The sequence below is a fragment of the Epinephelus moara genome, chromosome 14 (assembly GCF_006386435.1).
Source record: "Epinephelus moara isolate mb chromosome 14, YSFRI_EMoa_1.0, whole genome shotgun sequence".
Taxonomy (NCBI): Eukaryota; Metazoa; Chordata; class Actinopteri; order Perciformes; family Serranidae; genus Epinephelus; species Epinephelus moara.
This window is the reverse complement of record NC_065519.1, coordinates 35062400-35087183: the sequence shown is the minus strand read 5'-3', so window position 1 is coordinate 35087183 and position 24784 is coordinate 35062400. Positions and strand designations below refer to the sequence as shown.

The 24784-nt window shown below is 41.5% G+C and overlaps 1 protein-coding gene across 5 annotated transcripts in view; it reads right to left on the bottom strand.

The window, feature by feature from the left end:
* apoba (apolipoprotein Ba) overlaps positions 1–24784 on the bottom strand; it is a 108856-nt gene that overhangs the window by 52613 nt on the left and 31459 nt on the right. For 4 of the 5 annotated variants that reach the window (XM_050061941.1, XM_050061942.1, XM_050061944.1 and 1 more), the window contains 2 exons: positions 20831–20978; positions 19909–20061 (listed from right to left, as the gene is read on the bottom strand). The exons of the other annotated variant lie outside the window; for it this stretch is intronic. In XM_050061941.1, coding sequence (XP_049917898.1) covers positions 19909–20061; positions 20831–20978 — 301 coding nt within the window. The remainder of the gene's footprint in view (positions 1–19908; positions 20062–20830; positions 20979–24784) is intronic. 5 annotated transcript variants of the gene reach the window in all.

Below are 24784 nucleotides of genomic sequence, written 5' to 3'. Positions count from 1 at the left end.
AATGGAATGAAGCCCACAGACGGCAGACAGCAGCTACAAAACAGTAGTGGAACGCGCCCCATCCACCCACAGCACAATGCTCTTAAAGCCCTACGCTATCAAAAGCTGGCAAAATACATTTATTTTATTTTATGGCCTTGACATTAACCTGTCATATTGTTGAGTTATCAAGGACACTTCTGCGTTTTTGTCTGTATACAGGAATGTTAAAGATATCATTGAGGAAAATGAGGTTGACGTGACGTGATTGAATCAGGGAATCAGGCAGCACGTAATTTCAACCCATTACGTGCTGCCACCACGGAATGCAGTGTTAAGAGGTCGTGGTCATTTCACGTATTTCTGTGAGATCAGGTTGTCTCTGGAAGCGACGAGATGGCATACAGGGATGAGGTCCAAAGGCTGGTGGGGTGGTGTGCAGACAACAACTTGGTTCTCAATACCTAAAAAACCAAGAAAGTGATTGTTGACTTCAGGAGGAGGAAGCCTGACCTGCAGCCCATCTGCATCAATGGGGAGGGTGTGGAGAGGGTGCCCAGCTTCAAGTTCCTTGGTGTGCACATGGACGCAGACCTCCAATGGAGAACTAACACCTTGGCTGTTGTGAAAAAGGCCCAGCAGCCCTGAGAGACTGTACGCACCCAGGACACCGGGTGTTTGAGCTGCTGCCCTCTGGCAGGAGATTCAGGGCACTGAAGTCACGGACAAATAGACTCAGGGATAGCTTTTATAACAGGGCAATAGCACTAATCATTACAAACCTCATCTGATTAGCTGCTTTTTTTTCTTCAACAATGGGTCATGTGCAATGAACAATATATTTAACACCAACAATAATCTATTTATCACCTGCACTTTAGATCACACTTAAGTGTATATTCTGTATATTCTGCATATATTGTTCTATTCATCATATATTTTATTTTATCTTGTTTTTTATATGCCTCCTTTTGCACCAAAGTGGACAGTATCTCAATTTCGTTGTGCTGTGATACACAAGCATGACTTTAAAATGACAATAAAGATTTACCTTATCTTATCCTATTGTTTCTTGTCTGTGAAATTAAAGTAAATACAAGCTTTGTTTCCACTGAGGGAAATGGTGTCAGAAACAGACAGGAGGTCTGCGTCACCATGATGCTGAGCGTTAGGGTGGGCGAGTTCAACGTTGTGTAAACAAAGGGTGTGTTTTGAAAACACCCCCATTTTCACAGGTAACTTAGCCTGTCCCTGCTGCAGGAAATAATGGATTAATCCTGGGAAGCTATTGATGTAGCACTTTTCTCCTTATGAAAGTAAAATGGCAATTATTCAACCAATGAGAATTTGGTCGGATAAGAGCATATCAACCAAATAATCGACCAGGAGACTACAGCCCTAGTCAACATGGCCCTCCACTTCACCCTCCAGCATCTGGACTCTCCAGGAACCTACGCCAGGATCCTGTTTGTGGACTTCAGCTCTGCCTTCAATACAATTATCCCGGTTCTGCTACAGGACAAGCTCTCCCAGCTGAGTGTGCCTGACTCCATCAGTGGATCACTGACTTCCTGTCTGACAGAAGGCAGCACGTGAAGCTGGGGAGACATGTTTCTGACTCCCGGACTATCAACACTGGCTGTGTTCTTTCTCCTCTGCTCTTCTCCCTGTACACCAACAGCTGCACCTCCAGTCACCAGTCCATCAAGCTCCTGAAGTTCGCGGACGACACCACCTTCATCGGATTCATCTCTGATGGGGATGAGTCCGCCTACAGGTGGGAGATTGACAAGCTGGTGACCTGGTGCAGGCTGAACAACCTGGAGCTCAACGCTCTTAACCTGTAAAACCCACTGTTGCAAATTTACAACATCACTTTTAACAATTCTAAAAAAAGGCCTGCAAATGTTTTTTTTTCTCAAGACCACATTTACATAGTTAATGGGTCCTATTGTTTGTCCTCACAATGCTATTGGATAGAAGAAGTGTTTATAGGTCTGGTCATCTGGCCATGAACTCACTCTACCTGCAAACTTCCCGTTGAGCTCATCTCCTTTTTTTGCATGACTGGATTTGTCAGGATTAAAGTAAGTAAAATTCCTTAAATATTTTTTTTTTGTTTTTTACAATGTCTAGAACATGTACATATTTAGTTATTTTGGAAAACATTCATCAAATTTGATTTATAGCTTGTTATGTCTATGTTGTAATTCTACAACGTTGGGTCAGTGTGGTAGTCAAAATAGCCTGTGCTCCTTACACATTACATAAGGTCACTGCACTTCTCACATGGTCACAAATTGAAAAAAAAATTTAGTAGAAATTTAAAGTATTAGATGATTCATTGTAACGAAGCTCTAAATGTGCTTTTCTGTTAAATTTTTACTTAGTTTAGCTTAGACCATAATTAAACACATGAATAAATTGTATGGGGTATTTGAAACTCCAGCATCTATAGCAGTATTTGAAACTCCCTGTATCTTTGTAGTTTTTTGTTTGTTTTTTAACTTCTAAATGATCCTGAGCTATTTTTCTCAGTGTTGCCCAAGCAGCAGTTTGTAGCATTAGGAGATAGAAAAACAGGTTCTGAATGTTCTGGATTTGTTGGGGGGATGCCTGTTGCATTGTTCAGGGACAGGTGCGAATGGTCTTGAATGTGAACCTGTAAGTGCTCTGGGGGGATGCATGTGTTCCTTTAGTGATTCAGTAACATCTAAAGAACTGCTTTGCCCATCGCTACACCAAAGTGTAACAACATCAGCTGGTTCAAACTAACTGATGAACAGAGGCTAATACAAAAGTGGTAAAGTGAGCTCAGCAGTGTGACATCATGTGGTATATAATATATATTTAAACAAGAGTTTAAACTGGAGAAGGATCTGTGGCATGAAAACAAAAAAGGCTGTTTGTAACTTTAGAGTAAATAACACCAGAAGTCCTGAAGTCAGTGAAGATGTGACGGGCTGGACAGAAACCAGAGGATCTGTAACCTCTGTGATGGTGATGACGATGATGATGATGGTGTGGGACATGAGTTTCATATTCAGTTTGAATGTCAGAATGAAGCTTAATGACTTCCAGAGAAAGGTATTAGCCAAAGTATTATTTGAACCGTCCATCTAAAGTCATCTGTTAACTGGGTGTTTTGTCTAAAGAACGTTCTTCCTCTGTTTGAGTAACATTGGTTGTACTTTGGCCACGCCGTGTGCCATCCTTCTGTTATTGTATGTAATGTGATATGGTCTTGAAAATGAAAATAAGAAACTGAATGTATTTGCCATCATCCAAAGGTTTTTATCACCTTAATTGGGATCAGTGGACCAACAGTATCTCTTTAGCCCATGAATTTAACGATCCAATGCCTGTTGCATTGTTCAGGGACAGGTGCGAATGGTCTTGAATGTGAACCTGTAAGTGCTCTGGGGGGATGCATGTGTTCCTTTTAGTATGATAAGCAGAGAGCATAATAGGCCAGCCAGACAGTATTGTTTGAATGTAGTAAACCACATTGAAAGTGACGGAGGAAAAAGTTTTGTAAATATATTTTTTTCCAATATTTTTATTTATAAATGCTTATTCATAAAACTATGATTGTTGTGTGATTATTACTCATGATATATACTGTTATGGGGCTAAGTAAGCAATCAACCCTGCAAATGAATACTTAAATGTTCTGTATATCTGTTCAGACAAAGTGAGTACAAACACAGAAGTTCTGCTCCCAANTTGTGTGATTATTACTCATGATATATACTGTTATGGGGCTAAGTAAGCAATCAACCCTGCAAATGAATACTTAAATGTTCTGTATATCTGTTCAGACAAAGTGAGTACAAACACAGAAGTTCTGCTCCCAACTATGCCCAACGTTGCAAATTTACAACATTTCCCTAAAAACTTACTAAAATGTAAAAAAATTGAAAACTCTTTGATTTCTCCATCAGAGGCCTCCTAAAACAATATCTGAGAGGTCAAAAAAGAAATTGCTCATTTTTTTCTATATCTGGGTCTTACAGGGTTAAGACAATGGAGATGGTTGTAGACTTCAGGAAGAACCCAGCCCCGCCCACCCCCATCACCCTGTATGACTCCCCAGTCGACACTGTGGAGTCATTCCGCTTCCTGGGGACCAACATCACCCAGGACCTCAAGTGGGAGCTGAACATCAGCTCCCTTACAAAGAAGGCACATCAGACGATGTACATCCTTCGGCAGCTGAAGAAGTTCAACCTGCCAAAGACAATGATGGTGCACTAATACACTGCCATCATTGAGTCCATCCTCACCTCCTCGATCACCATCTGGTACGCTGCTGCCACTGCCAAGGACAAAAGCAGACTGCAGCGTATCATTCATTCTGCCGAGAAGGTGACTGGCTGCAATCTGCCCTCCCTCCGGGACCTGTACGCCTCCAGGACTCTGAGGCGTGCAGGAAAGATTGTGGCTGATCCCTCCCATCCTTGACACAAAGTCTTTGAGTCTCTCCCCTCTGGCAGGCAGCTGCAGTCCATCAGGACCAAAATCTCACACCAAAAAAACAGTTTCTTTGCATCTGCAGCTGGCCTCATCAACAAGACCGGACTCTCACCTGCTAACAGCTAGCATTAACTTTCTGCTAAGTTGCTACAACAACTTTGCCTGCCACTTTAGCTCTGTGTACTGGCAGTTTTTTTGCTCTTCGCAACATGCCTCCACTTACCGCAGTGGAATCTGAGCTATCCAGTCTGAGATCCAAACTCCATGCCGTTGAGACAATGTCCTCCAGTGGCAATAATAGCTCCAATCCCAGCTGGAATCTCTGCAGCAGGATGTTGACTCCAGCTCTAAGTGTCTGGCTAAAAGTCCCAATCCTGGCCTATCAGCAGTCCATCCATTTTCCTAGGCGTCCATCGTTAAGAACAGGAGGATTTCTCTTTCTCTATTCTCACCAGATGGGGATGGACAGCCCTGTCCCAATCTCCAACTACTATGCTCCACTTGAGATGCTAACTGAGCCAGATGCTAACATCGCACATTTGCCTATTACTACTGCCCTGGAGCCACCTGTCCCAGTATCCCATTGACAATGTCACCGATGCCTTTCCACTCCAGTAATATCCAACTCTGAGTGCACTCTTCGTAGCCCTGAGTCATCAACCCACTTGCTCAACTGAGCACTGGACACTGCTGTAGGTACCTGTGATGTCATCTTCAGTGGTGCTTTAGGCCAATCTCATTCAGTGATCCCTGCTGGCCCCGCCGCTACCCTAGGTATTGTGGCTAATTAGAATCCCCTACCTCTTCCATCCAGACTTGCCATCTATAATGGAGGCTGCAGGCGCTGTCACCTACTGCCTTCCTGGTAGCAAAGTTACAGACATTACTGAACTGTCACCAGTGCTCACAGGCCTGTATCTCTCAGCCCACACATTAACCGTTTATGTGGGTACCAATGAAGTCATGGGTGAACAATCAACTGAACTCTGAATTTATGGCAGTCACAATCTAAAGTCTGGGCAAAACTGTTTTTTTTCTGGCCCAATTTCCACTCTTTTAAGACCTCAGCATTTTAGCCATATTTGTAGTTTACATGAATGGCTAATAACCATCTGCACTGCAACTGGGTAGGGCTTTCACCCCTATGACTGCTTTTTGACCAGATATGACCTGTAAAAATCAGACAGCCTGCACCCCAACACAAACAGTGTTAAACAGCTTGCAAACAACTTCATCCAATTTGCATGTTGCTTTTAATTCTGTCTGATGCTTAATTCAGCATGACCCCGCTCCAGAAGCCACTCCTGTCCATAATAATGAGAATCTACCCTTGGGTCCTGCTAAGCAGCACTCCATCAACACTATACCTGTTAGGATCACATTAAACTGTCCCCCCTTTGGACCCAGCTGTTCTGCTTATTCTACAATAAGAGAAAACTTAGCTCATATTCCACCCACTCCAATAACGGAATCAAATGCATCATCTTGCTTCAATCACACCTTTCAACTGTACTGTCTGCTAATCCCAGCTCTGATCCCATAATTGAGGTTTTTTTCTTCGACAACAAACACATGGTTACATTTGGTCAACAAGTGCATATGGTTTAGTTCTGGCAACTAAAGCAAGTGGTTGGGTTTATGAAAAAAGAGTAGGGGTTTGGCTTTACAATCGTATGGAAGCGAATACTGGCCTCCCTGCTGAAAATTCATGGTAATTGGACCCATCCACCACCCCCCCATACCTTCTCCCCCTTAACTTACGTTGTTGTCCCACCACATTTCCCCCTGACGCCACCGGGCACCGCTAGACAGCAATGGTGACCGGCCATGTGTCATACTGACAAGAAAGGACATCTTTTTTTGTTGGTGTCTGACGCCAGAAGTCACTGCCCAAGCACCGATTTCTTTTCATTGTTTGAGTTGTCAAAAGTTGCGCAAACAAACCAGGGTTCCAACTTAATGTTTCCTGAGTTTGCTCAGGTGATGAAGCAGCTCAAGATTAAACATTGCTGAGAATTTAAGCCTGGTGACAAGGTTTCAGCAATCCTGGGCTTGTCTGCAGGCTCGTTACAGTGGGCCTTATTTGATGGTAAAAGATTGGTGATAGAGTCTATTTTGTAGCAACTCCCGATTACCAACATTTATTATCTCTGTCATGGTAATATGCTAAAACCTTACCCTGAAAGGGGACAGGTGAGAACAGGTGAAGCTGCTGTGACCACTGTGGTGTGTCTGGTGCTGAATTTGTTGCTCCGCATGTTAGTCTTGTAACACGTAAAGTCTCAGGGACACTGTCCAGTGCTGAAGTCAGTGACCAGGCGTTGTCTGAGCTTTAACCCAGTCTTGCTAAGTCTCTCAACTCATTTGTGTCATCTTTCTGAGCCACAATGCTCAGATTTTATGAGTTAATTGAGTCTAATGAAGCACTGTTCGCTGATGTTCCCTCACAGACTCATCTGTTAAAGCATGATATTGATGTGGGTGACTCACAGCTCATTAAGCAGCATCCATATCATGTAAATACAGACAAACGCCACCATCATAAGAAACAGATGGAGGATATGGTACAACCTGATATCACTGAGCCCAGTTTTAGTCCTTGGAGCCCCCTGTGTTTGCTTGCTACTGAGTGCTAAATAGTTAAAGACAACATTTCATGAAAAATAGATTGTCTCTAATGGTAAAGATTGCTTCTACACAGACTTTAGAAAAGTAACCGGAGTAACAAAAGCCAACTGTTCCTCAGATGGAGGATTGTGTTGAAGGGGCCAGATTTGTTACAAAGTTAGACTTCCTGAATGGATACTGGCAGGTTGCGTTGACTAAGGGGGCCAAGGAGATCTCTGCTTTTGCCATGCCTAACGACTTTCTTCATTATACAGTCATGACGTTTGGCATGCATAATGGGCAGTCACTTTTCAGCATTTAATGAATGTTGTTCTCTCTGGTCTACCCTTCTGTGAAGCATATCTTGATGATCATTTTTGTTCTGAGTTATGGGCTGAACATGTGGAGCATCTGCGTACAGTGTTTTGTTGTCTCAAGGAGGCAGGTTTATCTGTGAACTTGCCTAACTGTGAGTATGGGCAGGTCACAGTGACCTATCATGGAAAGGACATGGTGGAGGTCAGGTTCATCCCATTCAGGTGAAGGTGAAATGTAATGTGACCTTTAAAGTGAGCTTCAACTGGTCCAAATAATGCCAGTCTGTGTTTATACAGACCACAGTCTCCTGTTAAATGCACCTAGTCTTGCGACGCCCTGGTTTGATCTGTCGTTTAAGCTAACCATGGAGGCGAGTGACACCAGCATAGGCACTGTTTATTTACACGAGGGTTTTGATGGGGCTGAGGATCCGATTTCCAAAAAGCTTAACTGCCATTAGAAATGGTACTTAACAGTGCTTAATTTGAGCCGGAACGTACTGGAACGCATACCAGGATCTTTTCAGAAAAGGCCCTGGTGCATTCCGGAACTAATTTGCATGGGTCTAGAACTTTTCAAATCTAAAAACTACATACAGTATTGGCATTAGTGTTGCAGGGTGGAGTACCGTAGTACTACGGTGCCTCACGTACCACTACTGTGGGATAAGTTCAAAGTCCAATCGCAAGAGGGTGAGTGTCCATGCGCTGTCCAATAACGGTGCGCGCTGGCCACCTGGCACTCAATATGCTGCTGTAGTGGTTTGTTTTCCAGACATGTGAGTATCTTTGAGCAGTGAAAGTTATTATTTATTTCTTTTTACTTGTCTTCAGTGATTTGTTTTCCACAGAGCTCTACGTGCGAGCATTTTACTCGCATTTGCGACTAAAAATAGTTTTGTGCGAGCAAAATAAATCATTCAGCACTCTGTGCAAGTACAGATTTCAACCAGCAGCAGAAATGAAAGGCGAATCCTGCCGGTTGTGGGTTGAATGGGGGTCACAGACAGGAATACGGTGGTCAAATAGCCCACGACGGCTCCGCGGCGCAAGATAATGGCTTACCGGCGACAGAGAAGTCCGAGTCCATGTCCAGTAGCCTAATTTCCTCTTTCGTTGGTGTCATGACTGCCCAGTAGTACCTGGACAACCGAGCCGTGGTGGCACACAGGTATGTGGCATGTCAGAGGAGAATCGAGCCGTTCACATTTCGCTGTCTTTGTGGCAGGTAACGGTCCACAAACCTCAATGCATTGAAGGGACTGTTCTTTACTTATGAAGGGACTGTTCTTTACTTGTCAGGGGAGGAGGGTGGCTGGTTGATTTTTTATTTTATTTATTTATTTTATTTCAATCCCCCCATGTTAATAACTTATTGATGCTGTTTTTGAAGTATGAATAAGTCAATAAGTAATTTATTCCATTGAAATATCATTGATGTATTATATAAAAGTGATTTATCTTTTTATAAATGACAAAAGGAACATCTGCCTCATTTTTGCTGTGGTATCATGATACAAACTAGAGAAGCATGAACGTTAGTATGTAAAGTAGTAAAGTATGAATGTTATGGAAAAATCTGAAAGTTTCCAATAATGTCCTAATGAAGCTGAATCAGAAGAAGTTTGAATGGTTTGAATCGGTTTAAGTATGTTGAAGATAACTGAAGTTGAAAAACGTGGCGGAACAATAATAATAATAAGAAAAACAAAGAATTTTGGTAACAGAAGAACATAGGGTTTGAATGCTTTCAGCATTCACACCCAACTAGAGAAGCAATTTCTGAAGAAATTGCGGGTGTGAATGCTGCAAGCTGAAGCCACGCTGCAATGCTGCCTCGAATACAATAAAATTTGAATGATTTGAATGTTTGAAAGTTTGTTGAAAAGCTGACGCCACACTGAATAGCTGCCTTTAATAAAATAAAGTTTGAATGATTTGAATCTTTGAATGTTTTACTGAGATTTATGAAATCCAATATGGCCGCCGCCTAGTGACGCCACAATATGCAAATTAGATAAGTTAATTTACTCCCATCACAAACTTTGGGTCATGATGAATAGTTTTCTCATTTACAGTATGCCTTTATCTCTCACCGCTTTCAAGCGACAGCCTTTTGAAATGTTGAAATGAAAATGGAATATTTTCCTCAATAAACTCTGGCATCTAAAGGGTTAAAATGGAGATTGTGCTAGGCTGACCAAACATCCTCTTTTGCCCGGACATGTCCACTTTTCACGTCCTGTCCGGGGCGTCCGGGGGGTGTTTATAAACTGATGAAAATGTCCGGTTTTCCTTGTGTGTGTGTGTGTGTGTGTGTGTGTTTGCGTAATCCCCGAGAGGCTGCCTTATCGGCGGATCTCCAACACTCACAACGAGGAAGCAGCAGACACCCGCGGCACAGCATTATTCTAAGCTTCCAAGATGCCAAAGCGCAAGTGCAGCTTCACAGATGAACTGCAGAAAAAAATCCCAACTTACCGTCCCGACCCGGTCGGGATATATGGGAGGCTGAGTGCACCGTGTGCAAAGATGGCACATATGATTCTGTGTCTAATAAAGGTGCCAGGGACCTCAAAGTTGGATTTTTTAATACAGAAGAGGTATTATTTAGAACATTCTTTCATATTATTTATTTATTTATTTGTCCAGTAAGACTTGAAAAGATAGCTATTATTTTACAAGTTGATTTTTCTAATACAGAAGAGACATTATTTCCATCATTATTTCATTCCAGAGATTTTACATTTATTTTACATTTATATTTATTTTTGTACAATTGAAACTTGTGAAAAGATTATTATTTTAGGCATAATAAAAGCAAGTTGAGTAACCTCTGAGAAGCCTATCTGAATTTCTGTCTTTGAGAGATATTATTTTGTAATATAACTGAATTTTCTGTCCATACATATAAACTTTAAATATATTAAAATTATAAGGCATCTTTGAGTAAACTGCGAGTATCATTTAAGTAGGCTATCTCGTGGCCGGGGCGAGTGTCCTCTTTTTTGGAAATCAAAATATGGTCACCCTAGATTGTGCCCCTGTCATGTCTGCATGTAAGATGTAGACACGCACACACATCATGTTTCTGTGAGTTTGTGTGTGACAGCGGTTGCCATGGTAAATAAGTAGGTGCACCTGGCAGAAGAGCAGACAGAGACAGACAGAACACAGAGAAGAGACTTCTTTTACTGGAGATTTAACTCCTCAAACAAGTTCTTCCCATTCCGAAACCCTTGGTCCAATCATCAAAATAAAGTAATGGTGAGAGAGATAAAGTTATAAAGAAGATCTGTTTAACAGCAGTTGAGCTGGCATGTGTGCGTGTTTGAAGCCGATACGATAAAAAGTGTAGGAGGAGATGATTTTGAGGAAGTGCACGTTTGAGGTGAAATCTTACTTTGAAAGTGCAAATAGCTCACTTCCTGTTGGATTTAGGTCATGGGTGTCAGCGCATGATTTGTAGGTCGAACACACCAGTTTTGGTTTGATCTGTCTACGACATTCCTACGGGCCGCAGTGGCCATTTTAGTGTGCCTAGGTGGCGCTAGAGAGCCCATTTTGGCACTTTAGGGGTTAATAATGTGTATTTGCTGTTTCAAATGAAGATTCTGCTGTTGTAATATGTCCTTTAAAGATTGTGAGACACGCACACAGAGGGCTGTGTGTGCGTGTCTGTGTGTGCAGCTGTTGTCATGGCGATTAATGACTTGCATGCACTTGAGGGGCACACAGAGAGCTCATGAGAGCAGATCAGCAAAGGCTGTTTATAATGGGATTGAACTCCTCGAACAAGTTCTTCCCATACCCAAACCGTTGGTCCAATAATGAAAATAAAGTGATGGTGAGAGAGATAAACTTCTCGTGAACGCACGTGTCATGTTTTATATTTCTAGAGTCAAACATGTGGTCACAGGAGCGAGTTGCATATGTGTTGCACCTCAGCTGTTTCCAGAAATTTCTCCTCTCAGTTTACATGGGAGTGAATGAGAAAAAAATCGGCACTCCCTTCGCTTTGGAGCCACTCAGCAAAAATGTGTATGTGTGACAGATTCCATGTCAACATTTCTGTGACCAGGACAAATTTTCCTACGTTTTTTGATATAAATTGTGTATGTACAGTGAAAATTGTGGGCGTATGAGCGAGTTGAAGAGAAAATTTCTTGATGAGTTTACAGCTGCTCTCCACTCTAGCAATGACATCACCCACTCTAGCTCACGCAATACACACCCATTATAAAGTCTGAGAAGGGCTGAAAACCTCATGTATTTTAAACTGACTTTGTAGAAAAACTAAAAGAGATATTGAAAATTTGAATTAGTTCCTGAAAGTCGACGGCAGCGTGAACGTTTGAGAGTTGGAATGGAGTTTCTACGTCAGTGTATGAATTTGTGATGTGTGGGTGAAGATGAGCGAGTTTGAAGGATTTTCTCATTGACTTCCATTATAACAAAGTTTCAGAAAACGCTGAATATTTTTGAAAGTTTGAATGGGATTGAAAAGTTGAATCATATGTAAAAAGTCAGCAAAATGATGAATGTTTTCCATTTTTGTCTTCTAGCATTCACACCCAATAATAATAATAAGAATTAAAGCTGCAAGCAGCTGTGATCGGGCCCTCGCTGTCCGGCACCAGCGCGGGGGGCCAGCAGCACGCATCACTGAAGCGGTTATGTGAAAACTCAGAGTAAGTAAACCCTGACGTGTTGTGACGTTTCAACTTCCTACTCCAAAAAAACCCCTATCGGGAGGGTTTTTTGAAAATTTCAAGGGGGCGCTATAAAGGCATTTTGTCCCCCCCATGGGCGACACCCCTATCTGATGTAAGAGTTCGCCATTCTTGAACTGTGTATCAATTTTCATGAGGATATGAGGCCACTGAAGCCATCAAAAAGCCAAACGTATTTGATGGTGAGGGCGGCGTCCTAGCGGCCACGCCCCTTGACATAGAGAAAAGCTTTTAATAACTTTTGATCAGCATGGTCTCAGGGTGATCTGTACCAAATGTGAAGTTGATTGGACAAAATCTGTAGGAGGATTTCGTTAAAATACAAGGTGCCGAAATCACAAAATCGCCACCAAAATGAAAAGTTTAAATCAAAATGGCCGACTTCCTGTTTGGAGTAGACCATTGGTGGCAGAGACATTTTCGTGCGTCTGGGTGACATACACATATGTACCAATTTTCATCTTCCTACTCCAAAGAAAACCCTATGGGGAGGGGTTTTTGAAGATTTCAAGGGGGCACTATAGAGGCATTTTGTCCCCCCCCATGGGCGGCGCCCCTATCAGATGAAAGAGCTCGCCATTCTTGACCCATGTATCAATTTTCATGAGGATATGAGGTCGTTTACCATGCCTTTTGTCATTTATTAAAAGATAAATCACTTTTCTATAATACATCACTGATATTCAAAGAAATAAAATACTTATTGACGTATTCATACTTCATTCAAACAGCATCAATAAGTGATTAACATAGGGGGGATCAAAATAAAATAAAAAAATAAAATAAAAATCAACCAGCCACCCTCCTCCCCTGACAAGTAAAGAACAGTCCCTTCATAAGTAAAGAACAGTCCCTAAAGTGCGGTGAGGTTTGTAGGACGTTACCTGACACAAAGAGAAATGTGAACGGCCACATACCTGTGTGCCGTAACGGCTCGGTTGTCCAGGTACTACTGGGCAGTCATGACGCCAACGCAAGAGGAAATTACTGGACCTGGAGTCGGACTTCTCTGTCGCCGGTAAGCCGTTATCTTGTGTTTGTCTGCTGCTCTCGTGTTCCCTCCTTTTGTGAAGGTCTTGTTACCCTTCCCAGCCAACCAGACGTCACATGCCTCGCGGCATATTCCCCCGTCATTTGTTCGGAATATTTCAAAACTTCTAGCTTTAAATTAACACTGAATTTGCGTCTTGTCGCCATCTTATCTGTTTACTATTAGCTGAGAGTGCGCAACTGCGCATGTGCCTGGATGAGGGTTTATGTGTGTGTGGATGTGCGTCTCTGTGTTTGTGTGTGTAATCCGTGTCTAGCGCTCTATAAATGCCAAAACGTCAAATAAAGACCTCCGGTTTATAAAAGAGGCCAGCGTTTATTTATTAAAAAAATGTTTTAGACCCGGTTACTAAAAGAGGCCAGCTGCTAATAAGGACCCGGTTTTAAATTGAGGAAATACGGGATGTTGATGGTGGGATGGGACGAGAGTACGCCTCAAAATAATCACCGGAACACGGGGAGAACATGCTAACTCCACACTCATAAATCACCACAACTCCTGAGGGAACAACAACATAAAATGTTCCCTAGCAGTCTGTTTATTCCCAACAATGAGAAGTAATGCCAGTCACTTCACTATATGCTCTGGGCAAGCACTTACCCATAACACAACCACAACAACATTTGCATTTGAGCCCTATTTACCATTGCTTGGGTTGTAGGCTAATGTTACCCAACATGGAAGTAACGTTACATCAGAGAGATTGCTGAGCAAAATACACAACACTCACTTACCACGTCTGCTCGTTTTGTGATGCCGACAGATGGTATGACAGTATCTTTCAAGAAAAGCGTTTGAACCATTCCTGAGCTTCTGTGCTCCATCCTTTCACTGTAGTCCTCCGGTAAAAAATGGCAGGAGCTAACAAACATTTTCCGGACCGTTTCCACAGGCGTGTTGGGATCAGAATCCAGCACAAATAGCCATTGTTTCATCCTGTCCGTATTGTTGGTTGGTACTACGTGAAACTTCAATCTGCTCCATGTCTTCGGCTTGTTACCGCAACCTTTTACAATACATGTGTAAACCATGATTTACAACAGCACTCTGTAAACCTTTCTCAAACTTTCTTGTCCGTCCAGCTGACGATACCGCAAATGCAAGGCTGCAAGCAATAACAATGGCACTGTGTCAGCTGCGCATTGTGTCACTCCGCCCAGTGGTTTACTCAAGAAAGTAGTTCCAAGTATTTGCTTCATGTGTTGTAATGTTACTTAATTATACATTATTATTTCATAGCGCGGGGAATGCGCAAGCCATGTGTTTTCCACTAGAGCGTTTTGGAGTCATTTGATGGTGTATTTGATTAGTTTTGAGGGAGAGAGCAGGCTGTATCGGCCACCTCCATTTTGTGCGCTGAGCAGCAGGCAGCTCTGTCCCACCGATCTCAAAACAGCAGGCACTGACAATTAAAGGTAATGTACCTACTCATATGACTATAGGGATTACGGCAATAGGCGAATTTGCCAAAATGTTGAACTATCCTTTTAAATGTAACATCACTTTCTTTTCATATTAGCCTTTGAAAAAGTCATTAAATGTTCTTCAATGTTTTTAATAATTGGGTGAAAATGAAATATAAAAACAGACCCATGATTGCTCCTCACTTAGGTTTCATTCATATTCCACATATTAAACAAAGTAAAAGTTTGCTCAGTTGCTATTTCAGCTTGAGTAGCTTTTACCACCAACAGATGCTGTTTACCACACATCTAGTCTCCTATCATCCTGTTGAGTAGATGAACATGTTTGGAGTAGAGCATTGGTGGCAGAGACTTTTTTGTGCGTCTGGACAACATACACGTGTACCAATTTTCATGTTCCAACTCCAAAAAAACCCCTATGGGGAGGTGTTTTTGAAAATTTCAAGGGGGCGCTATAGAGGCAATTTTGTCCCCCCCATGGGCGATGCCCCTATCAGATGTAAGAGCTTGCCATTCTTGACCTGTGTATCAATTTTCATAAGGAGATGAGGTCGCTGAAGCCATCAAAAAGCCAAACATATTTAGCAGCGAGGGATCGATAGTCGCCACGCCGCCACATGGACACCATTAGATGTAGCTTCACAGCGTTCATAAGGTAGCTTCACCAACTTGTTCTGCATGCATTAGAAGTGGAATGAAGTTGATGCAGTCAAGTTTGTGGCATTAGTACATGTTAAAGTAAAAACTGGTCACTTCCTGTTACCACCGGAGGGTGCTATGAGTAAAGTGGGATATTAACATATCGGGGCATTCGGGGCAGAGCCAGCAAGCCAGCATCATGTCCATCAAGTTTGAAGCTGCTGAGATCAAGTATGTGGGCAGGAGAGCCGTTCGAAATTCGATGGCAAGAAAACGAAAAGTCGCCAAAATTTGTCACGCCCTAGTGGCCACGCCCCTTGACATAGAGAAAAGCTTTTAATAACTTTTGATCAGCATGTTCTCAGGATGATCTGTAGCCAATTTGAAGTCGATCGGATGAAATCCCTAGGAGGAGTTTGTTCAAATGTAAGTTGTGTAAATCACCGTAATGAAAAAATTCAAAACAAAATGGCCGACTTCCTGTTGGGATTTTACCATGACGTCAAGAGACTTTATTGTGTGTCTTGGTATGATACATGTGCATACCAAATTTCGTTTGCCTACCACAAACTAAACCCAATGGTTAGGGGTTTTTGAAAATTTGTAGGGGGCGCTATTTCGGCATTTCGCGTCAACCATGTGCAACTGCCCAAAAATATCGAATTTTGGATGCGGCCGAACGAATGTGGAAAGTTAGAAGCATTTTGAAATTTGGGAAAGGGGCAAAATTAGGGCACAAAGTCGGGTAAAGAATAATAATAAGAAGAAGAAGAAACAGCACGATTTCAATAGGGGCCTCGGACGACTTCGTCGTCGTTCGGGCCCTAATAATAATAAACAGCGCGATTTCAATAGGGTCCTCGGACGACTTCGTCGTCGCTCGGGCCCTAATAAACAGCGTGATTTCAATAGGGTCCTAGGACGACTTTGTCGTCGCTCGGGCCCTAATAATAATAAACAGTGCGATTTCAATAGGGTCCTCCGCGGACGACTTCGTCGTCGCTCGGGCCCTAAATAAAGAATTTTGGTAATAGAAGAACATAGGGTTTGAATGCTGAAAGCATTCACACCCAAATAGACATTTAATGAGCTGGAGTTTGTGTATCCAGGGCTTCAATGTGGAATTCAAACATCCAAGGCAAGAGTAATGTTGTGGCTGAGACCAAGGTACCTTTTAACCATTTGTTTTTTGGGAATAACTGACACAATCAAAAACCAGAAACAAGTCGTTTTTCATGTTTGGGCAACAAACTAAAAACAAAGAAACAGTTTGTTTTTTCGTTCTTTTGTTTTTGGCAAAAAATGAAAAAACAAAATTCAGCTCAATTTCTTGTTTTCTGATCCTATTGCAAAAAACAAATTTACCACTCCATATTTTGTTTCATTGGTGGGCGGGCTCTCAGTGCTCCCTTGCTTCTGATTGGCTAACGTGCTCTGTCACTTACATTTGGGCTGTGCCCTTCAAAATAAGGTTACTTCTTGGCCTTTACGCCAGCAGGATGTCTCTGCAGACCTGGAGGCTGCAGACGCACAGACAGGCAATGAAGTAATGCAACAGCATTTTATTGTATTGCCTGTTAATATGCAGCTGATAGACCGTGAAAATGAAAGCTCTATAGTAAGTTTTCTTCAGGATGTACCATGAACAGTGAAGTCTGCTCTCAGTGAAACTATCAGCATGACAGCAAGCACGCCAAAAGTAGTTATTAAAAATGACCAGCAGGTGTTGCACTGCATCAAAGTTGTCATCAAAAATACAAATATGAATAAATAGGCCTATGTTGACAGCCAGATGGGAAAAAACAGATGTACATCTATGGAAAGGCATTTAATATAGGCTACTATCAGTTAGAGTTAAGCTGTCACTGGACTTTCCCCTCAGTTGCGGTCACATGGAGACACTTGATAATAATTGTGCAGACAGTTTAAAGATTCACACTACCTGCTATGGTGAAGTAAAAAGAACCATCTAGTTTTCAGGTCTACTTTAGCAGACTGACTAGATCAGCGGGGTAGCTATTGCAGACAAACTCTGAGTAGCCTATGTTAACCCTAAATGAAACTCTGGGTTTTCAGCTCCAGAAAGAGAGGTAACTGAAGCCCGGTGTCAGTTACTATGGCAACTGAGTCTGTGAACCTAACCTGGTCGGGAGCAGATTGCAGCTACAGACAAAATTGTGCTAAGTGGTAAGATTAAGATGTCCTTTATTGAACCCAGGCATTGACACACAGTGCAAATATAAAATAAGAGAAGAATAAAATCAAAACAATTTGAGTTAAAATATACACATGATGTGAGAAAAGTATTAATAAAAGCTAAAGTATGTACAAATGAATAGGGGATAGTATGTAGCCTATGATACATGCTGTTCAATGCTGTTAACATACGTTCAGACTATTAAAGAAACTCACTTTCAAGCTACATTCTGCAGCTGCACTACGATTCTGCTCACTCACAAATATTAATAATCTCCAGTATTAGACAATATAAATTATGTTCCATCAGTGCGACCAATCACATCGATAGAGATCATTATTCATTGATCGTATGTGTCTAAAGCTTCACACAGATTTTTATAATTTTAACTGAGATTACACATTATTTGCAATAAACATTTCAGTGCAGGCGCTGCTCTGACAGACTGACAGCTGTCTGATCCATGTGCACAGAAGCATAGACTTATAAAGAAAAAAAAAAAGAAAACTTGCAATAAAACTGACAGATTTTTTATTCTGAGCTGAGAGTGAATTAATTCTGTGTAATATTTGAAAGTGAACACAAAATACAATGTTCAAAGAAATGATGCACATAAAATCAGTAGCCTAACTTTAGATAGTCCAGAGTAACAAACTAATATCCAGCCAGGGTTTAGATTGTGGCAGACAGTAAAAGCTCCGCTAATTAATGCACTTTGATACGGACTGAATGAATGAGGAAATGAAACAGTGAGAGGGAGGAGACAGAGAAAAACTCAGGGTTTGTTGAAGAAAATCTGCTCCCGACCAGGTTAGGTTCACAGACTCAGTTGCCATAGTAACTGACACCGGGCTTCAGTTACCTCTCTTTCTGGAGCTGAAAACCCAGAGTTTCATTTAGGGTTAACTAGATGGTTCTTTTTACTCCACCATAGCAGGTAGTGTGAATCTCTAAACTGTCTGCACAATTATTATCAAGTGTCTCCATGTGACCGCAACTGAGGGGAAAGTACAGTAACAGCTTAACTCTGACTGATAGTAGCCTATATTAAATGCCTTTCCATAGATGTACATCTGTTTTTCCCCATCTGGCTGTCAACATAGGCCTATTCATTTATATTTGTATTTTTGATGACAACTTTGATGCAGTGCGACACCTGCAGGTCATTTTCAATAACTACTTTTGCCGTGCTTGCTGTCATGTTTATAGTTTTACCGAGAACAGACTTCACTGTTCATGGTACATCCTGAAGAAAACTTACTATAGAGCTTTCATTTTCATGGTCTGTCAGCTGCATATTAACAGGCAATACAATAAAACGCTATTGCATTACTTCATTGCCTGTCTGTGCGTCTGCAGCCTCCAGGTCTGCAGAGACATCCTGCTGGCGTAAAGGCCAAGAGGTTACCTTATTTTGAAGGGCACAGCCCAAATGTAAGTGACAGAGCACGTTAGCCAATCAGAAGCAAGGGAGCGCTGAGAGCCCGCCCACCAATGAAACAAAACATGGAGTGGTAAATTTGTTTTTTTGCAATAGGATCAGAAAACAAGAAATTGAACTGAATTTCGTTTTTTCATTTTTTCGCCCAAAAACGAAAAAATGAAAAAACGACTTGTTTCTTGTTTCTGATTGTGTCAGTTATTCCCAGAAAACAAACGGTTAAAAGGTACCTTGGTCCGCTGACTTACTGTTGTGCCTTTGAGCAGCTATTTCTCTTAACACTGTATACCGACAAGAGTATCTCCTCATGTTAACTCATTTTCTCATGTTCTCATTTTCAGTGTTGAGTAACTTAGAGTGGGGGTGTTAAATGCTACTCCTTATTGGTTATGATGTGCATTGCATATGCTTTTGACTGATCTATGTGTTTTGTTTTGTTTTTTTACTCTCGGGGGGTTCAAAGGGTACAGATGACCCAAAGGAGGGGCCCATAAAAAGGTCTATGGTTGACCCTTAAATGGGATCAAGTACAACAGTTTACTTACTGACTTAAATCACTGACAATACAAATTATGTGTATTAATATGATAAATAAATGTATTTTTATCATTAAAACACATTTCAACATGCCATCTGTGCCACTCTTTGTTTTTATTTATGTTTTTACTGTTTTTATCTCGACGATGTATACTATTTTTTATCTTGTTCTGTAAAGCACTTTGTAACTCTGTTTTGAAAAGATATAAATAAAGTGTATAGTTATTATTATTATTATTATTACTACTACTGACTTTTGACTTCCAGGTACATATATGAAAGCAAAGAGAGCTCTACAGCTAGAGGTCCTGATAGGTCCAGGAGAGCTCTACATAGGAAATATTGTACTTTATTGGTTTAGTAAAGTCATATTGTCTCTATACAATTATTCTCAAAGCAACACCTTTTTATGACCAGGCATCATATTTTACCAGAGCCTTACACAATATAATGTTATTAAAGACAGTATCCACTTAGAGACTACAGATGCAGGGGTTAATATCTCACCAGCTTTTGCAACAGGGCCAGGGGGCTGTTGACTAGTTCTCTGCTGTAGAACCGGTCGCACTGGGACAGATCTCTGGACAGTGTCACATCTGTGGCGATATCCTTCCTGTCATTCACTATGTAGTCAGTTAAACACTGGCCATACACTGTGCTCTGAGGAAAAGAAAACAAACAGCAAATGGTGGATTTATCTCAGAAGTATTAGCTTTAAAAATCAAAAGACAATGCCTCATGGTAAGTGCTCGTATTGCAAGATTTTACCACAATTTGATTTTGATTTTTTCTGCAATTTTATTTGCTTGTACATAGGGCTGCTCGATTATAGAAAAAATAATGATCACGATTATTTTGGTCAAAATTGAAATCACGATTATGCAAACGATTATGCGGCGCACGTGATGACTTTTGTTGTTTACATTTCTGTCTCTACATGCGCATTTAAAATTCTCCTCTGCTCTCTGTATCGCGCACGGCAGAGTTCCGCCCCGATGTGCACACACATACACACACACACACTGTGTGGAGTGGAGTGAAAAGAGGAGAGGAGGGGAAGGGGAGGTATTGCGCACGCGCGGCTTCCGGGTGCATTTGATTTGCAACACAAGACAACGAGAGTAAACTGACAAGAAGTGCATAATCGTTTTATGTCGATTATTTTGTTTTCATAATCGTTGAAAGCCCAAATCGTAATCTAGATTAAAATTGAATTAATCAAGCAGCCCTACTTGTACATTTACTTCTCCTTTCACTTCTCATATTATCCTGCATGTTCTTTATCTGCTTTATTGTGAATAATGTATACATAATGCATTCAATTTATATGTAATATAATGTGTATTTATCTACTGGCCTTCAGGCTGTACTTGTGCTTTCTCAGTTAAATTTTTAGAAAAGCCACCATGGGTTATGAGAAGATACCAACCATGAGGCTGTTCTGTTCATCCTCCATGACTGGCACAATGAGAGCTGAAATGATTCCTCTCTTTATGTTAAGTATGTTGACTGGCTCGTCTGTCTCGGGGTACAGCTGAACACTGGCTACATCCTCCACAGTAAACTTCAGAGGGTTCCTGGGGGAACAATAGACAGACAGAGTAAACCATCAGTATAAGCTCACAATGTGTGCATCCAGAAGAATTTATGTCAACCTCTACTGGTTTCACAGCAAAGGTTGAATATCAGCATTGATGGGGAAAACATTAGGTAGGGGATCTGTTTTTTTATATTTAGGGGTCCAAACCCGCGGGGCCTGGGGAATGCATATGCAAGCAGACGCGTTTCCCAGGACCAGCAGTGCTGGGAAACCTATTGTTTTTGTTCAGATTTTTATTATTAGGACCCAAGCGACGACTGCAAGTCGTCCGTAACACCGTATTGAAATTGCGCTGTTTATTATTAGGGCCTGAGTGATGACTGCAAGTCATCCGGAGGACCCTATTGAAATCGCGCTGTTTATTATTATTGTTATTAGGGTCAGAGCGACGACTGCAAGTTGTCCATAGGACCCTATTGAAATTGCGCTGTTAATTATTATTTATTATTATTAGTATTGAAATTGCACTGTTTATTAGGGTCCGAGCAACGACTGCAAGTCGTCCGTAGCACCCTATTGAAATCAGGCTGTTTATTATTATTTATTAGGGTCCGAGCGACGACTGCAAATCCTTCGTAGGACCCTATTGAAATTGAGCTGTTTATTATTAGGGCCTGAGTGACGACTGCAAGTCGTCCGGAGGACCCTATTGAAATCACGCTGTTTATTATTATTGTTATTAGGGTCAGAGCGACGACTGCAAGTCGTCCATAGGACCCTATTGAAATCGTGCTGTTTATTAGGGCCCGAGTGACGATTGCAAGTCGTCCGCGTAGGACCCTATTGAAATTGGGCTGTTTATTATTATTTATTAGGGTCCGAGTGACGACTGCAAGTCATCTGCGTAGGACCCTATCGTAATCGGGCTGTTTATTATTTATTAGGGTCTGAGCGACGACTGCAAGTCGCCCGTAGGACCCTATTGAAATTGTGCTGTTAATTATTATTTATTATTATTAGGGTCCGAGCGACGACTGCAAGTCGTCCGTGGGACCCTATTGAAATTGCACTGTTTATTAGGGTCTGAGCGACAACTGCAAGTCGTCCGTAGCACCCTATTGAAATCAGGCTGTTTATTATTATTTATTAGGGTCCGAGCAACGACTGCAAGTCGTCCATAGGACCCTATTGTAATCGCGCTGTTTATTATTATTTATTAGGGCCCGAGCGATGACAAAGTCATCCGCGTAGGACCCTATTGAAATTGCGCTGTTTATTATTATTATTAGGGCCCGAGCACTAGGGGTGAGCTCATGTACAAAAATCTCTAAATGTTTAGAGTGGGTCATTTTTTTCGTGTAAACGTGTACATGGGTTTCACCACTGGGTGGTGCTGTTGCATTATACCAGTAAAGCCCCAGTTATCCAAATACCAACGGAACGGGCCATTTAACCAACGGTTACAGGCCGCCACTCCAAAATATCGCCATCCCTACGGTCCGCCATCCCGAATTCTGGTCCCTGAGTCCTGACAGTAAGCTATGGTGAGGCAATAGAAGCTGTATTTCCCATGCATGTCAGCAATTTTCACCGGGGACGCACGCATAATTCAGGCTGACTTTACTGTATTATTGGTTTTGTTCGGATTTTTATTAGGGCCTGAGCGACAACAGAGTCGTCCGTGTAAGACCCAATTGAAATCGTACTGTTTATTATTAGGGCCTGAGCGACGACAAAGTCGTCCAGGTAGGATCCTATTGAAATCGCGCTGTTTATTATTATTATTATTATTATTATTATTAGGGACCGAGCAACGACTGCAAGTCATCCGGAGGACTCTATTGAAATCATGCTGTTTATTATTATTTATTAGGGCCTGAGTGACAACGAAGTCGTCCGCATAGGACCATATTGAAATCGCGCCGTTAATTATTATTATTAGGGCCCGAGCAACAACTGCGATTTTCACCGGGGATGCATGCGTAATTCAGGCTGACTTTAATTGTTTTTCAGCGAACTCCTCTGGTAATTTTATTAAAAGGCATGGCATATAGGTCCACAGTAACCTATATTAAAAGGCATGGCATATAGGTCCACAGTAACCTATTATTAGGGCCCGAGCACCTAGCGGTGTGAGGACCCTATTGAAATGCAAGGATTTATTAGGGCCCGAGTTAACAACGAAGTCGTCCGCAGAGGACCCTATTGTAAATGCACTGTTTATTAGGGCCCGGGCGACGACGAAGTCGTCCGTGAGGACCCTATTGTAATCGCGCTGTTTATTATTATTATTATCATTAGGGCCCGAGTGACGACTTCGTCGTCCATGAGGACCCTATTGTAACCGGGCTGTTTATTAGGGCCCGAGTGATGACTGCAAGTCGTCCGTGAGGACCCTATTGTAATCACGCTGTTTATTATTAGGGTCAGAGTGACGATGAAGTCGTCCGTAGGACCCTATTGTAATCGCGCTGTTTATTATTATTATTATTATTATTATTATTATTATTATTATTATTGTTATTATTTTTATTAGGGCCCGAACGACGACGAAGTCGTCCGTGAAGACCCTATTGTAATCGCGCTGTTTATTATTCTTATTCGTTTAGTTTAGTTTATTTGTTTATTTGAAAAGGTACAATGTACATTAATCAACATTTTAAAAAAATGTAAAATTCACCCGAAATAGCCGAGGCTAATTTTCATTGGTAATACCTTTGCCAGTTGTTAAAGGCATCAATAAAATACACATCCAATAAAAAAATAACCCACTAAAGATAACACATTATATACAAGATCAACATTATGTATGGCACACACATACCGTTGAGCGACAATAACCCACAATTTCATGATGCTCCTATATAATAGTGAGGCAAACATCAATGTTCACTTTGTTGAGTTTCGACAAGCCATTACTTGGCATTGTGCTTGAATGAATGATATGATGGTGATACTCTGCTTGATGGTGGTACTGAATTCCATTGATGTGATGCTCTGAAGGAGAAAACTGCCTGACTGAATGTAGTTTTTCTGAAGAGAATTGTGCAGTCTCCCCTCACTGCACCTCTCGTACTCCTATTACCAGAAGATCTGAAATTAACGTATCCAGATAGAGCAGGAGGAGCTGAACCATGCAAGATCTTATATACCAGACAGATGTTTTTGAATATAATGAGGTTTTCCCAACTATTTATATTTATTCAGTATATGACAATGATGAAATCTGAAAGGTTTCTTGTCTAATATTTTAAGTGCTTGTTTATATAATGATTCTATTGTTTTCATTATTGTGGTGTTTGCAGTAGACCAACTTGTCAGACAGTATGTGATGTGGGAGAGAACCATCACGAAGAAGTACATCTTGGCTGCTTCAGTTGAAAACGAGTCCCTGATGAATCTGAAGTTTGATAAACTGAACTTAACTTTGTTCCTGACTTTCTTAATGTGGGTTTTGAAGCTGAGGTTTGAATCTATGTGCAGTCCTAGGTATTTGTATTCTGTAACCACCTGTACCCTCTCTCCAGAGATGAAAACATCTGGGGCCCGAGAGACGACGAAGTCGTCCATGAGGACCCTATTGTAATTGCGCTGTTTATCATTATTATTTATTAGGGTCCAAGCGACGACGAAGTCATCCGTAGGACCTTATTGTAATCACGCTGTTTATCATTATTATTTATTAGGGTTCGAGCGACGACAAAGTCGTCCGTAGGACCCTATTGTAATCACGCTGTTTATCATTATTATTTATTAGGGTCCAAGCGACGACGAAGTCATCCGTAGGACCCTATTGTAATCACGCTGTTTATCATTATTATTTATTAGGGTTCGAGCGACGAC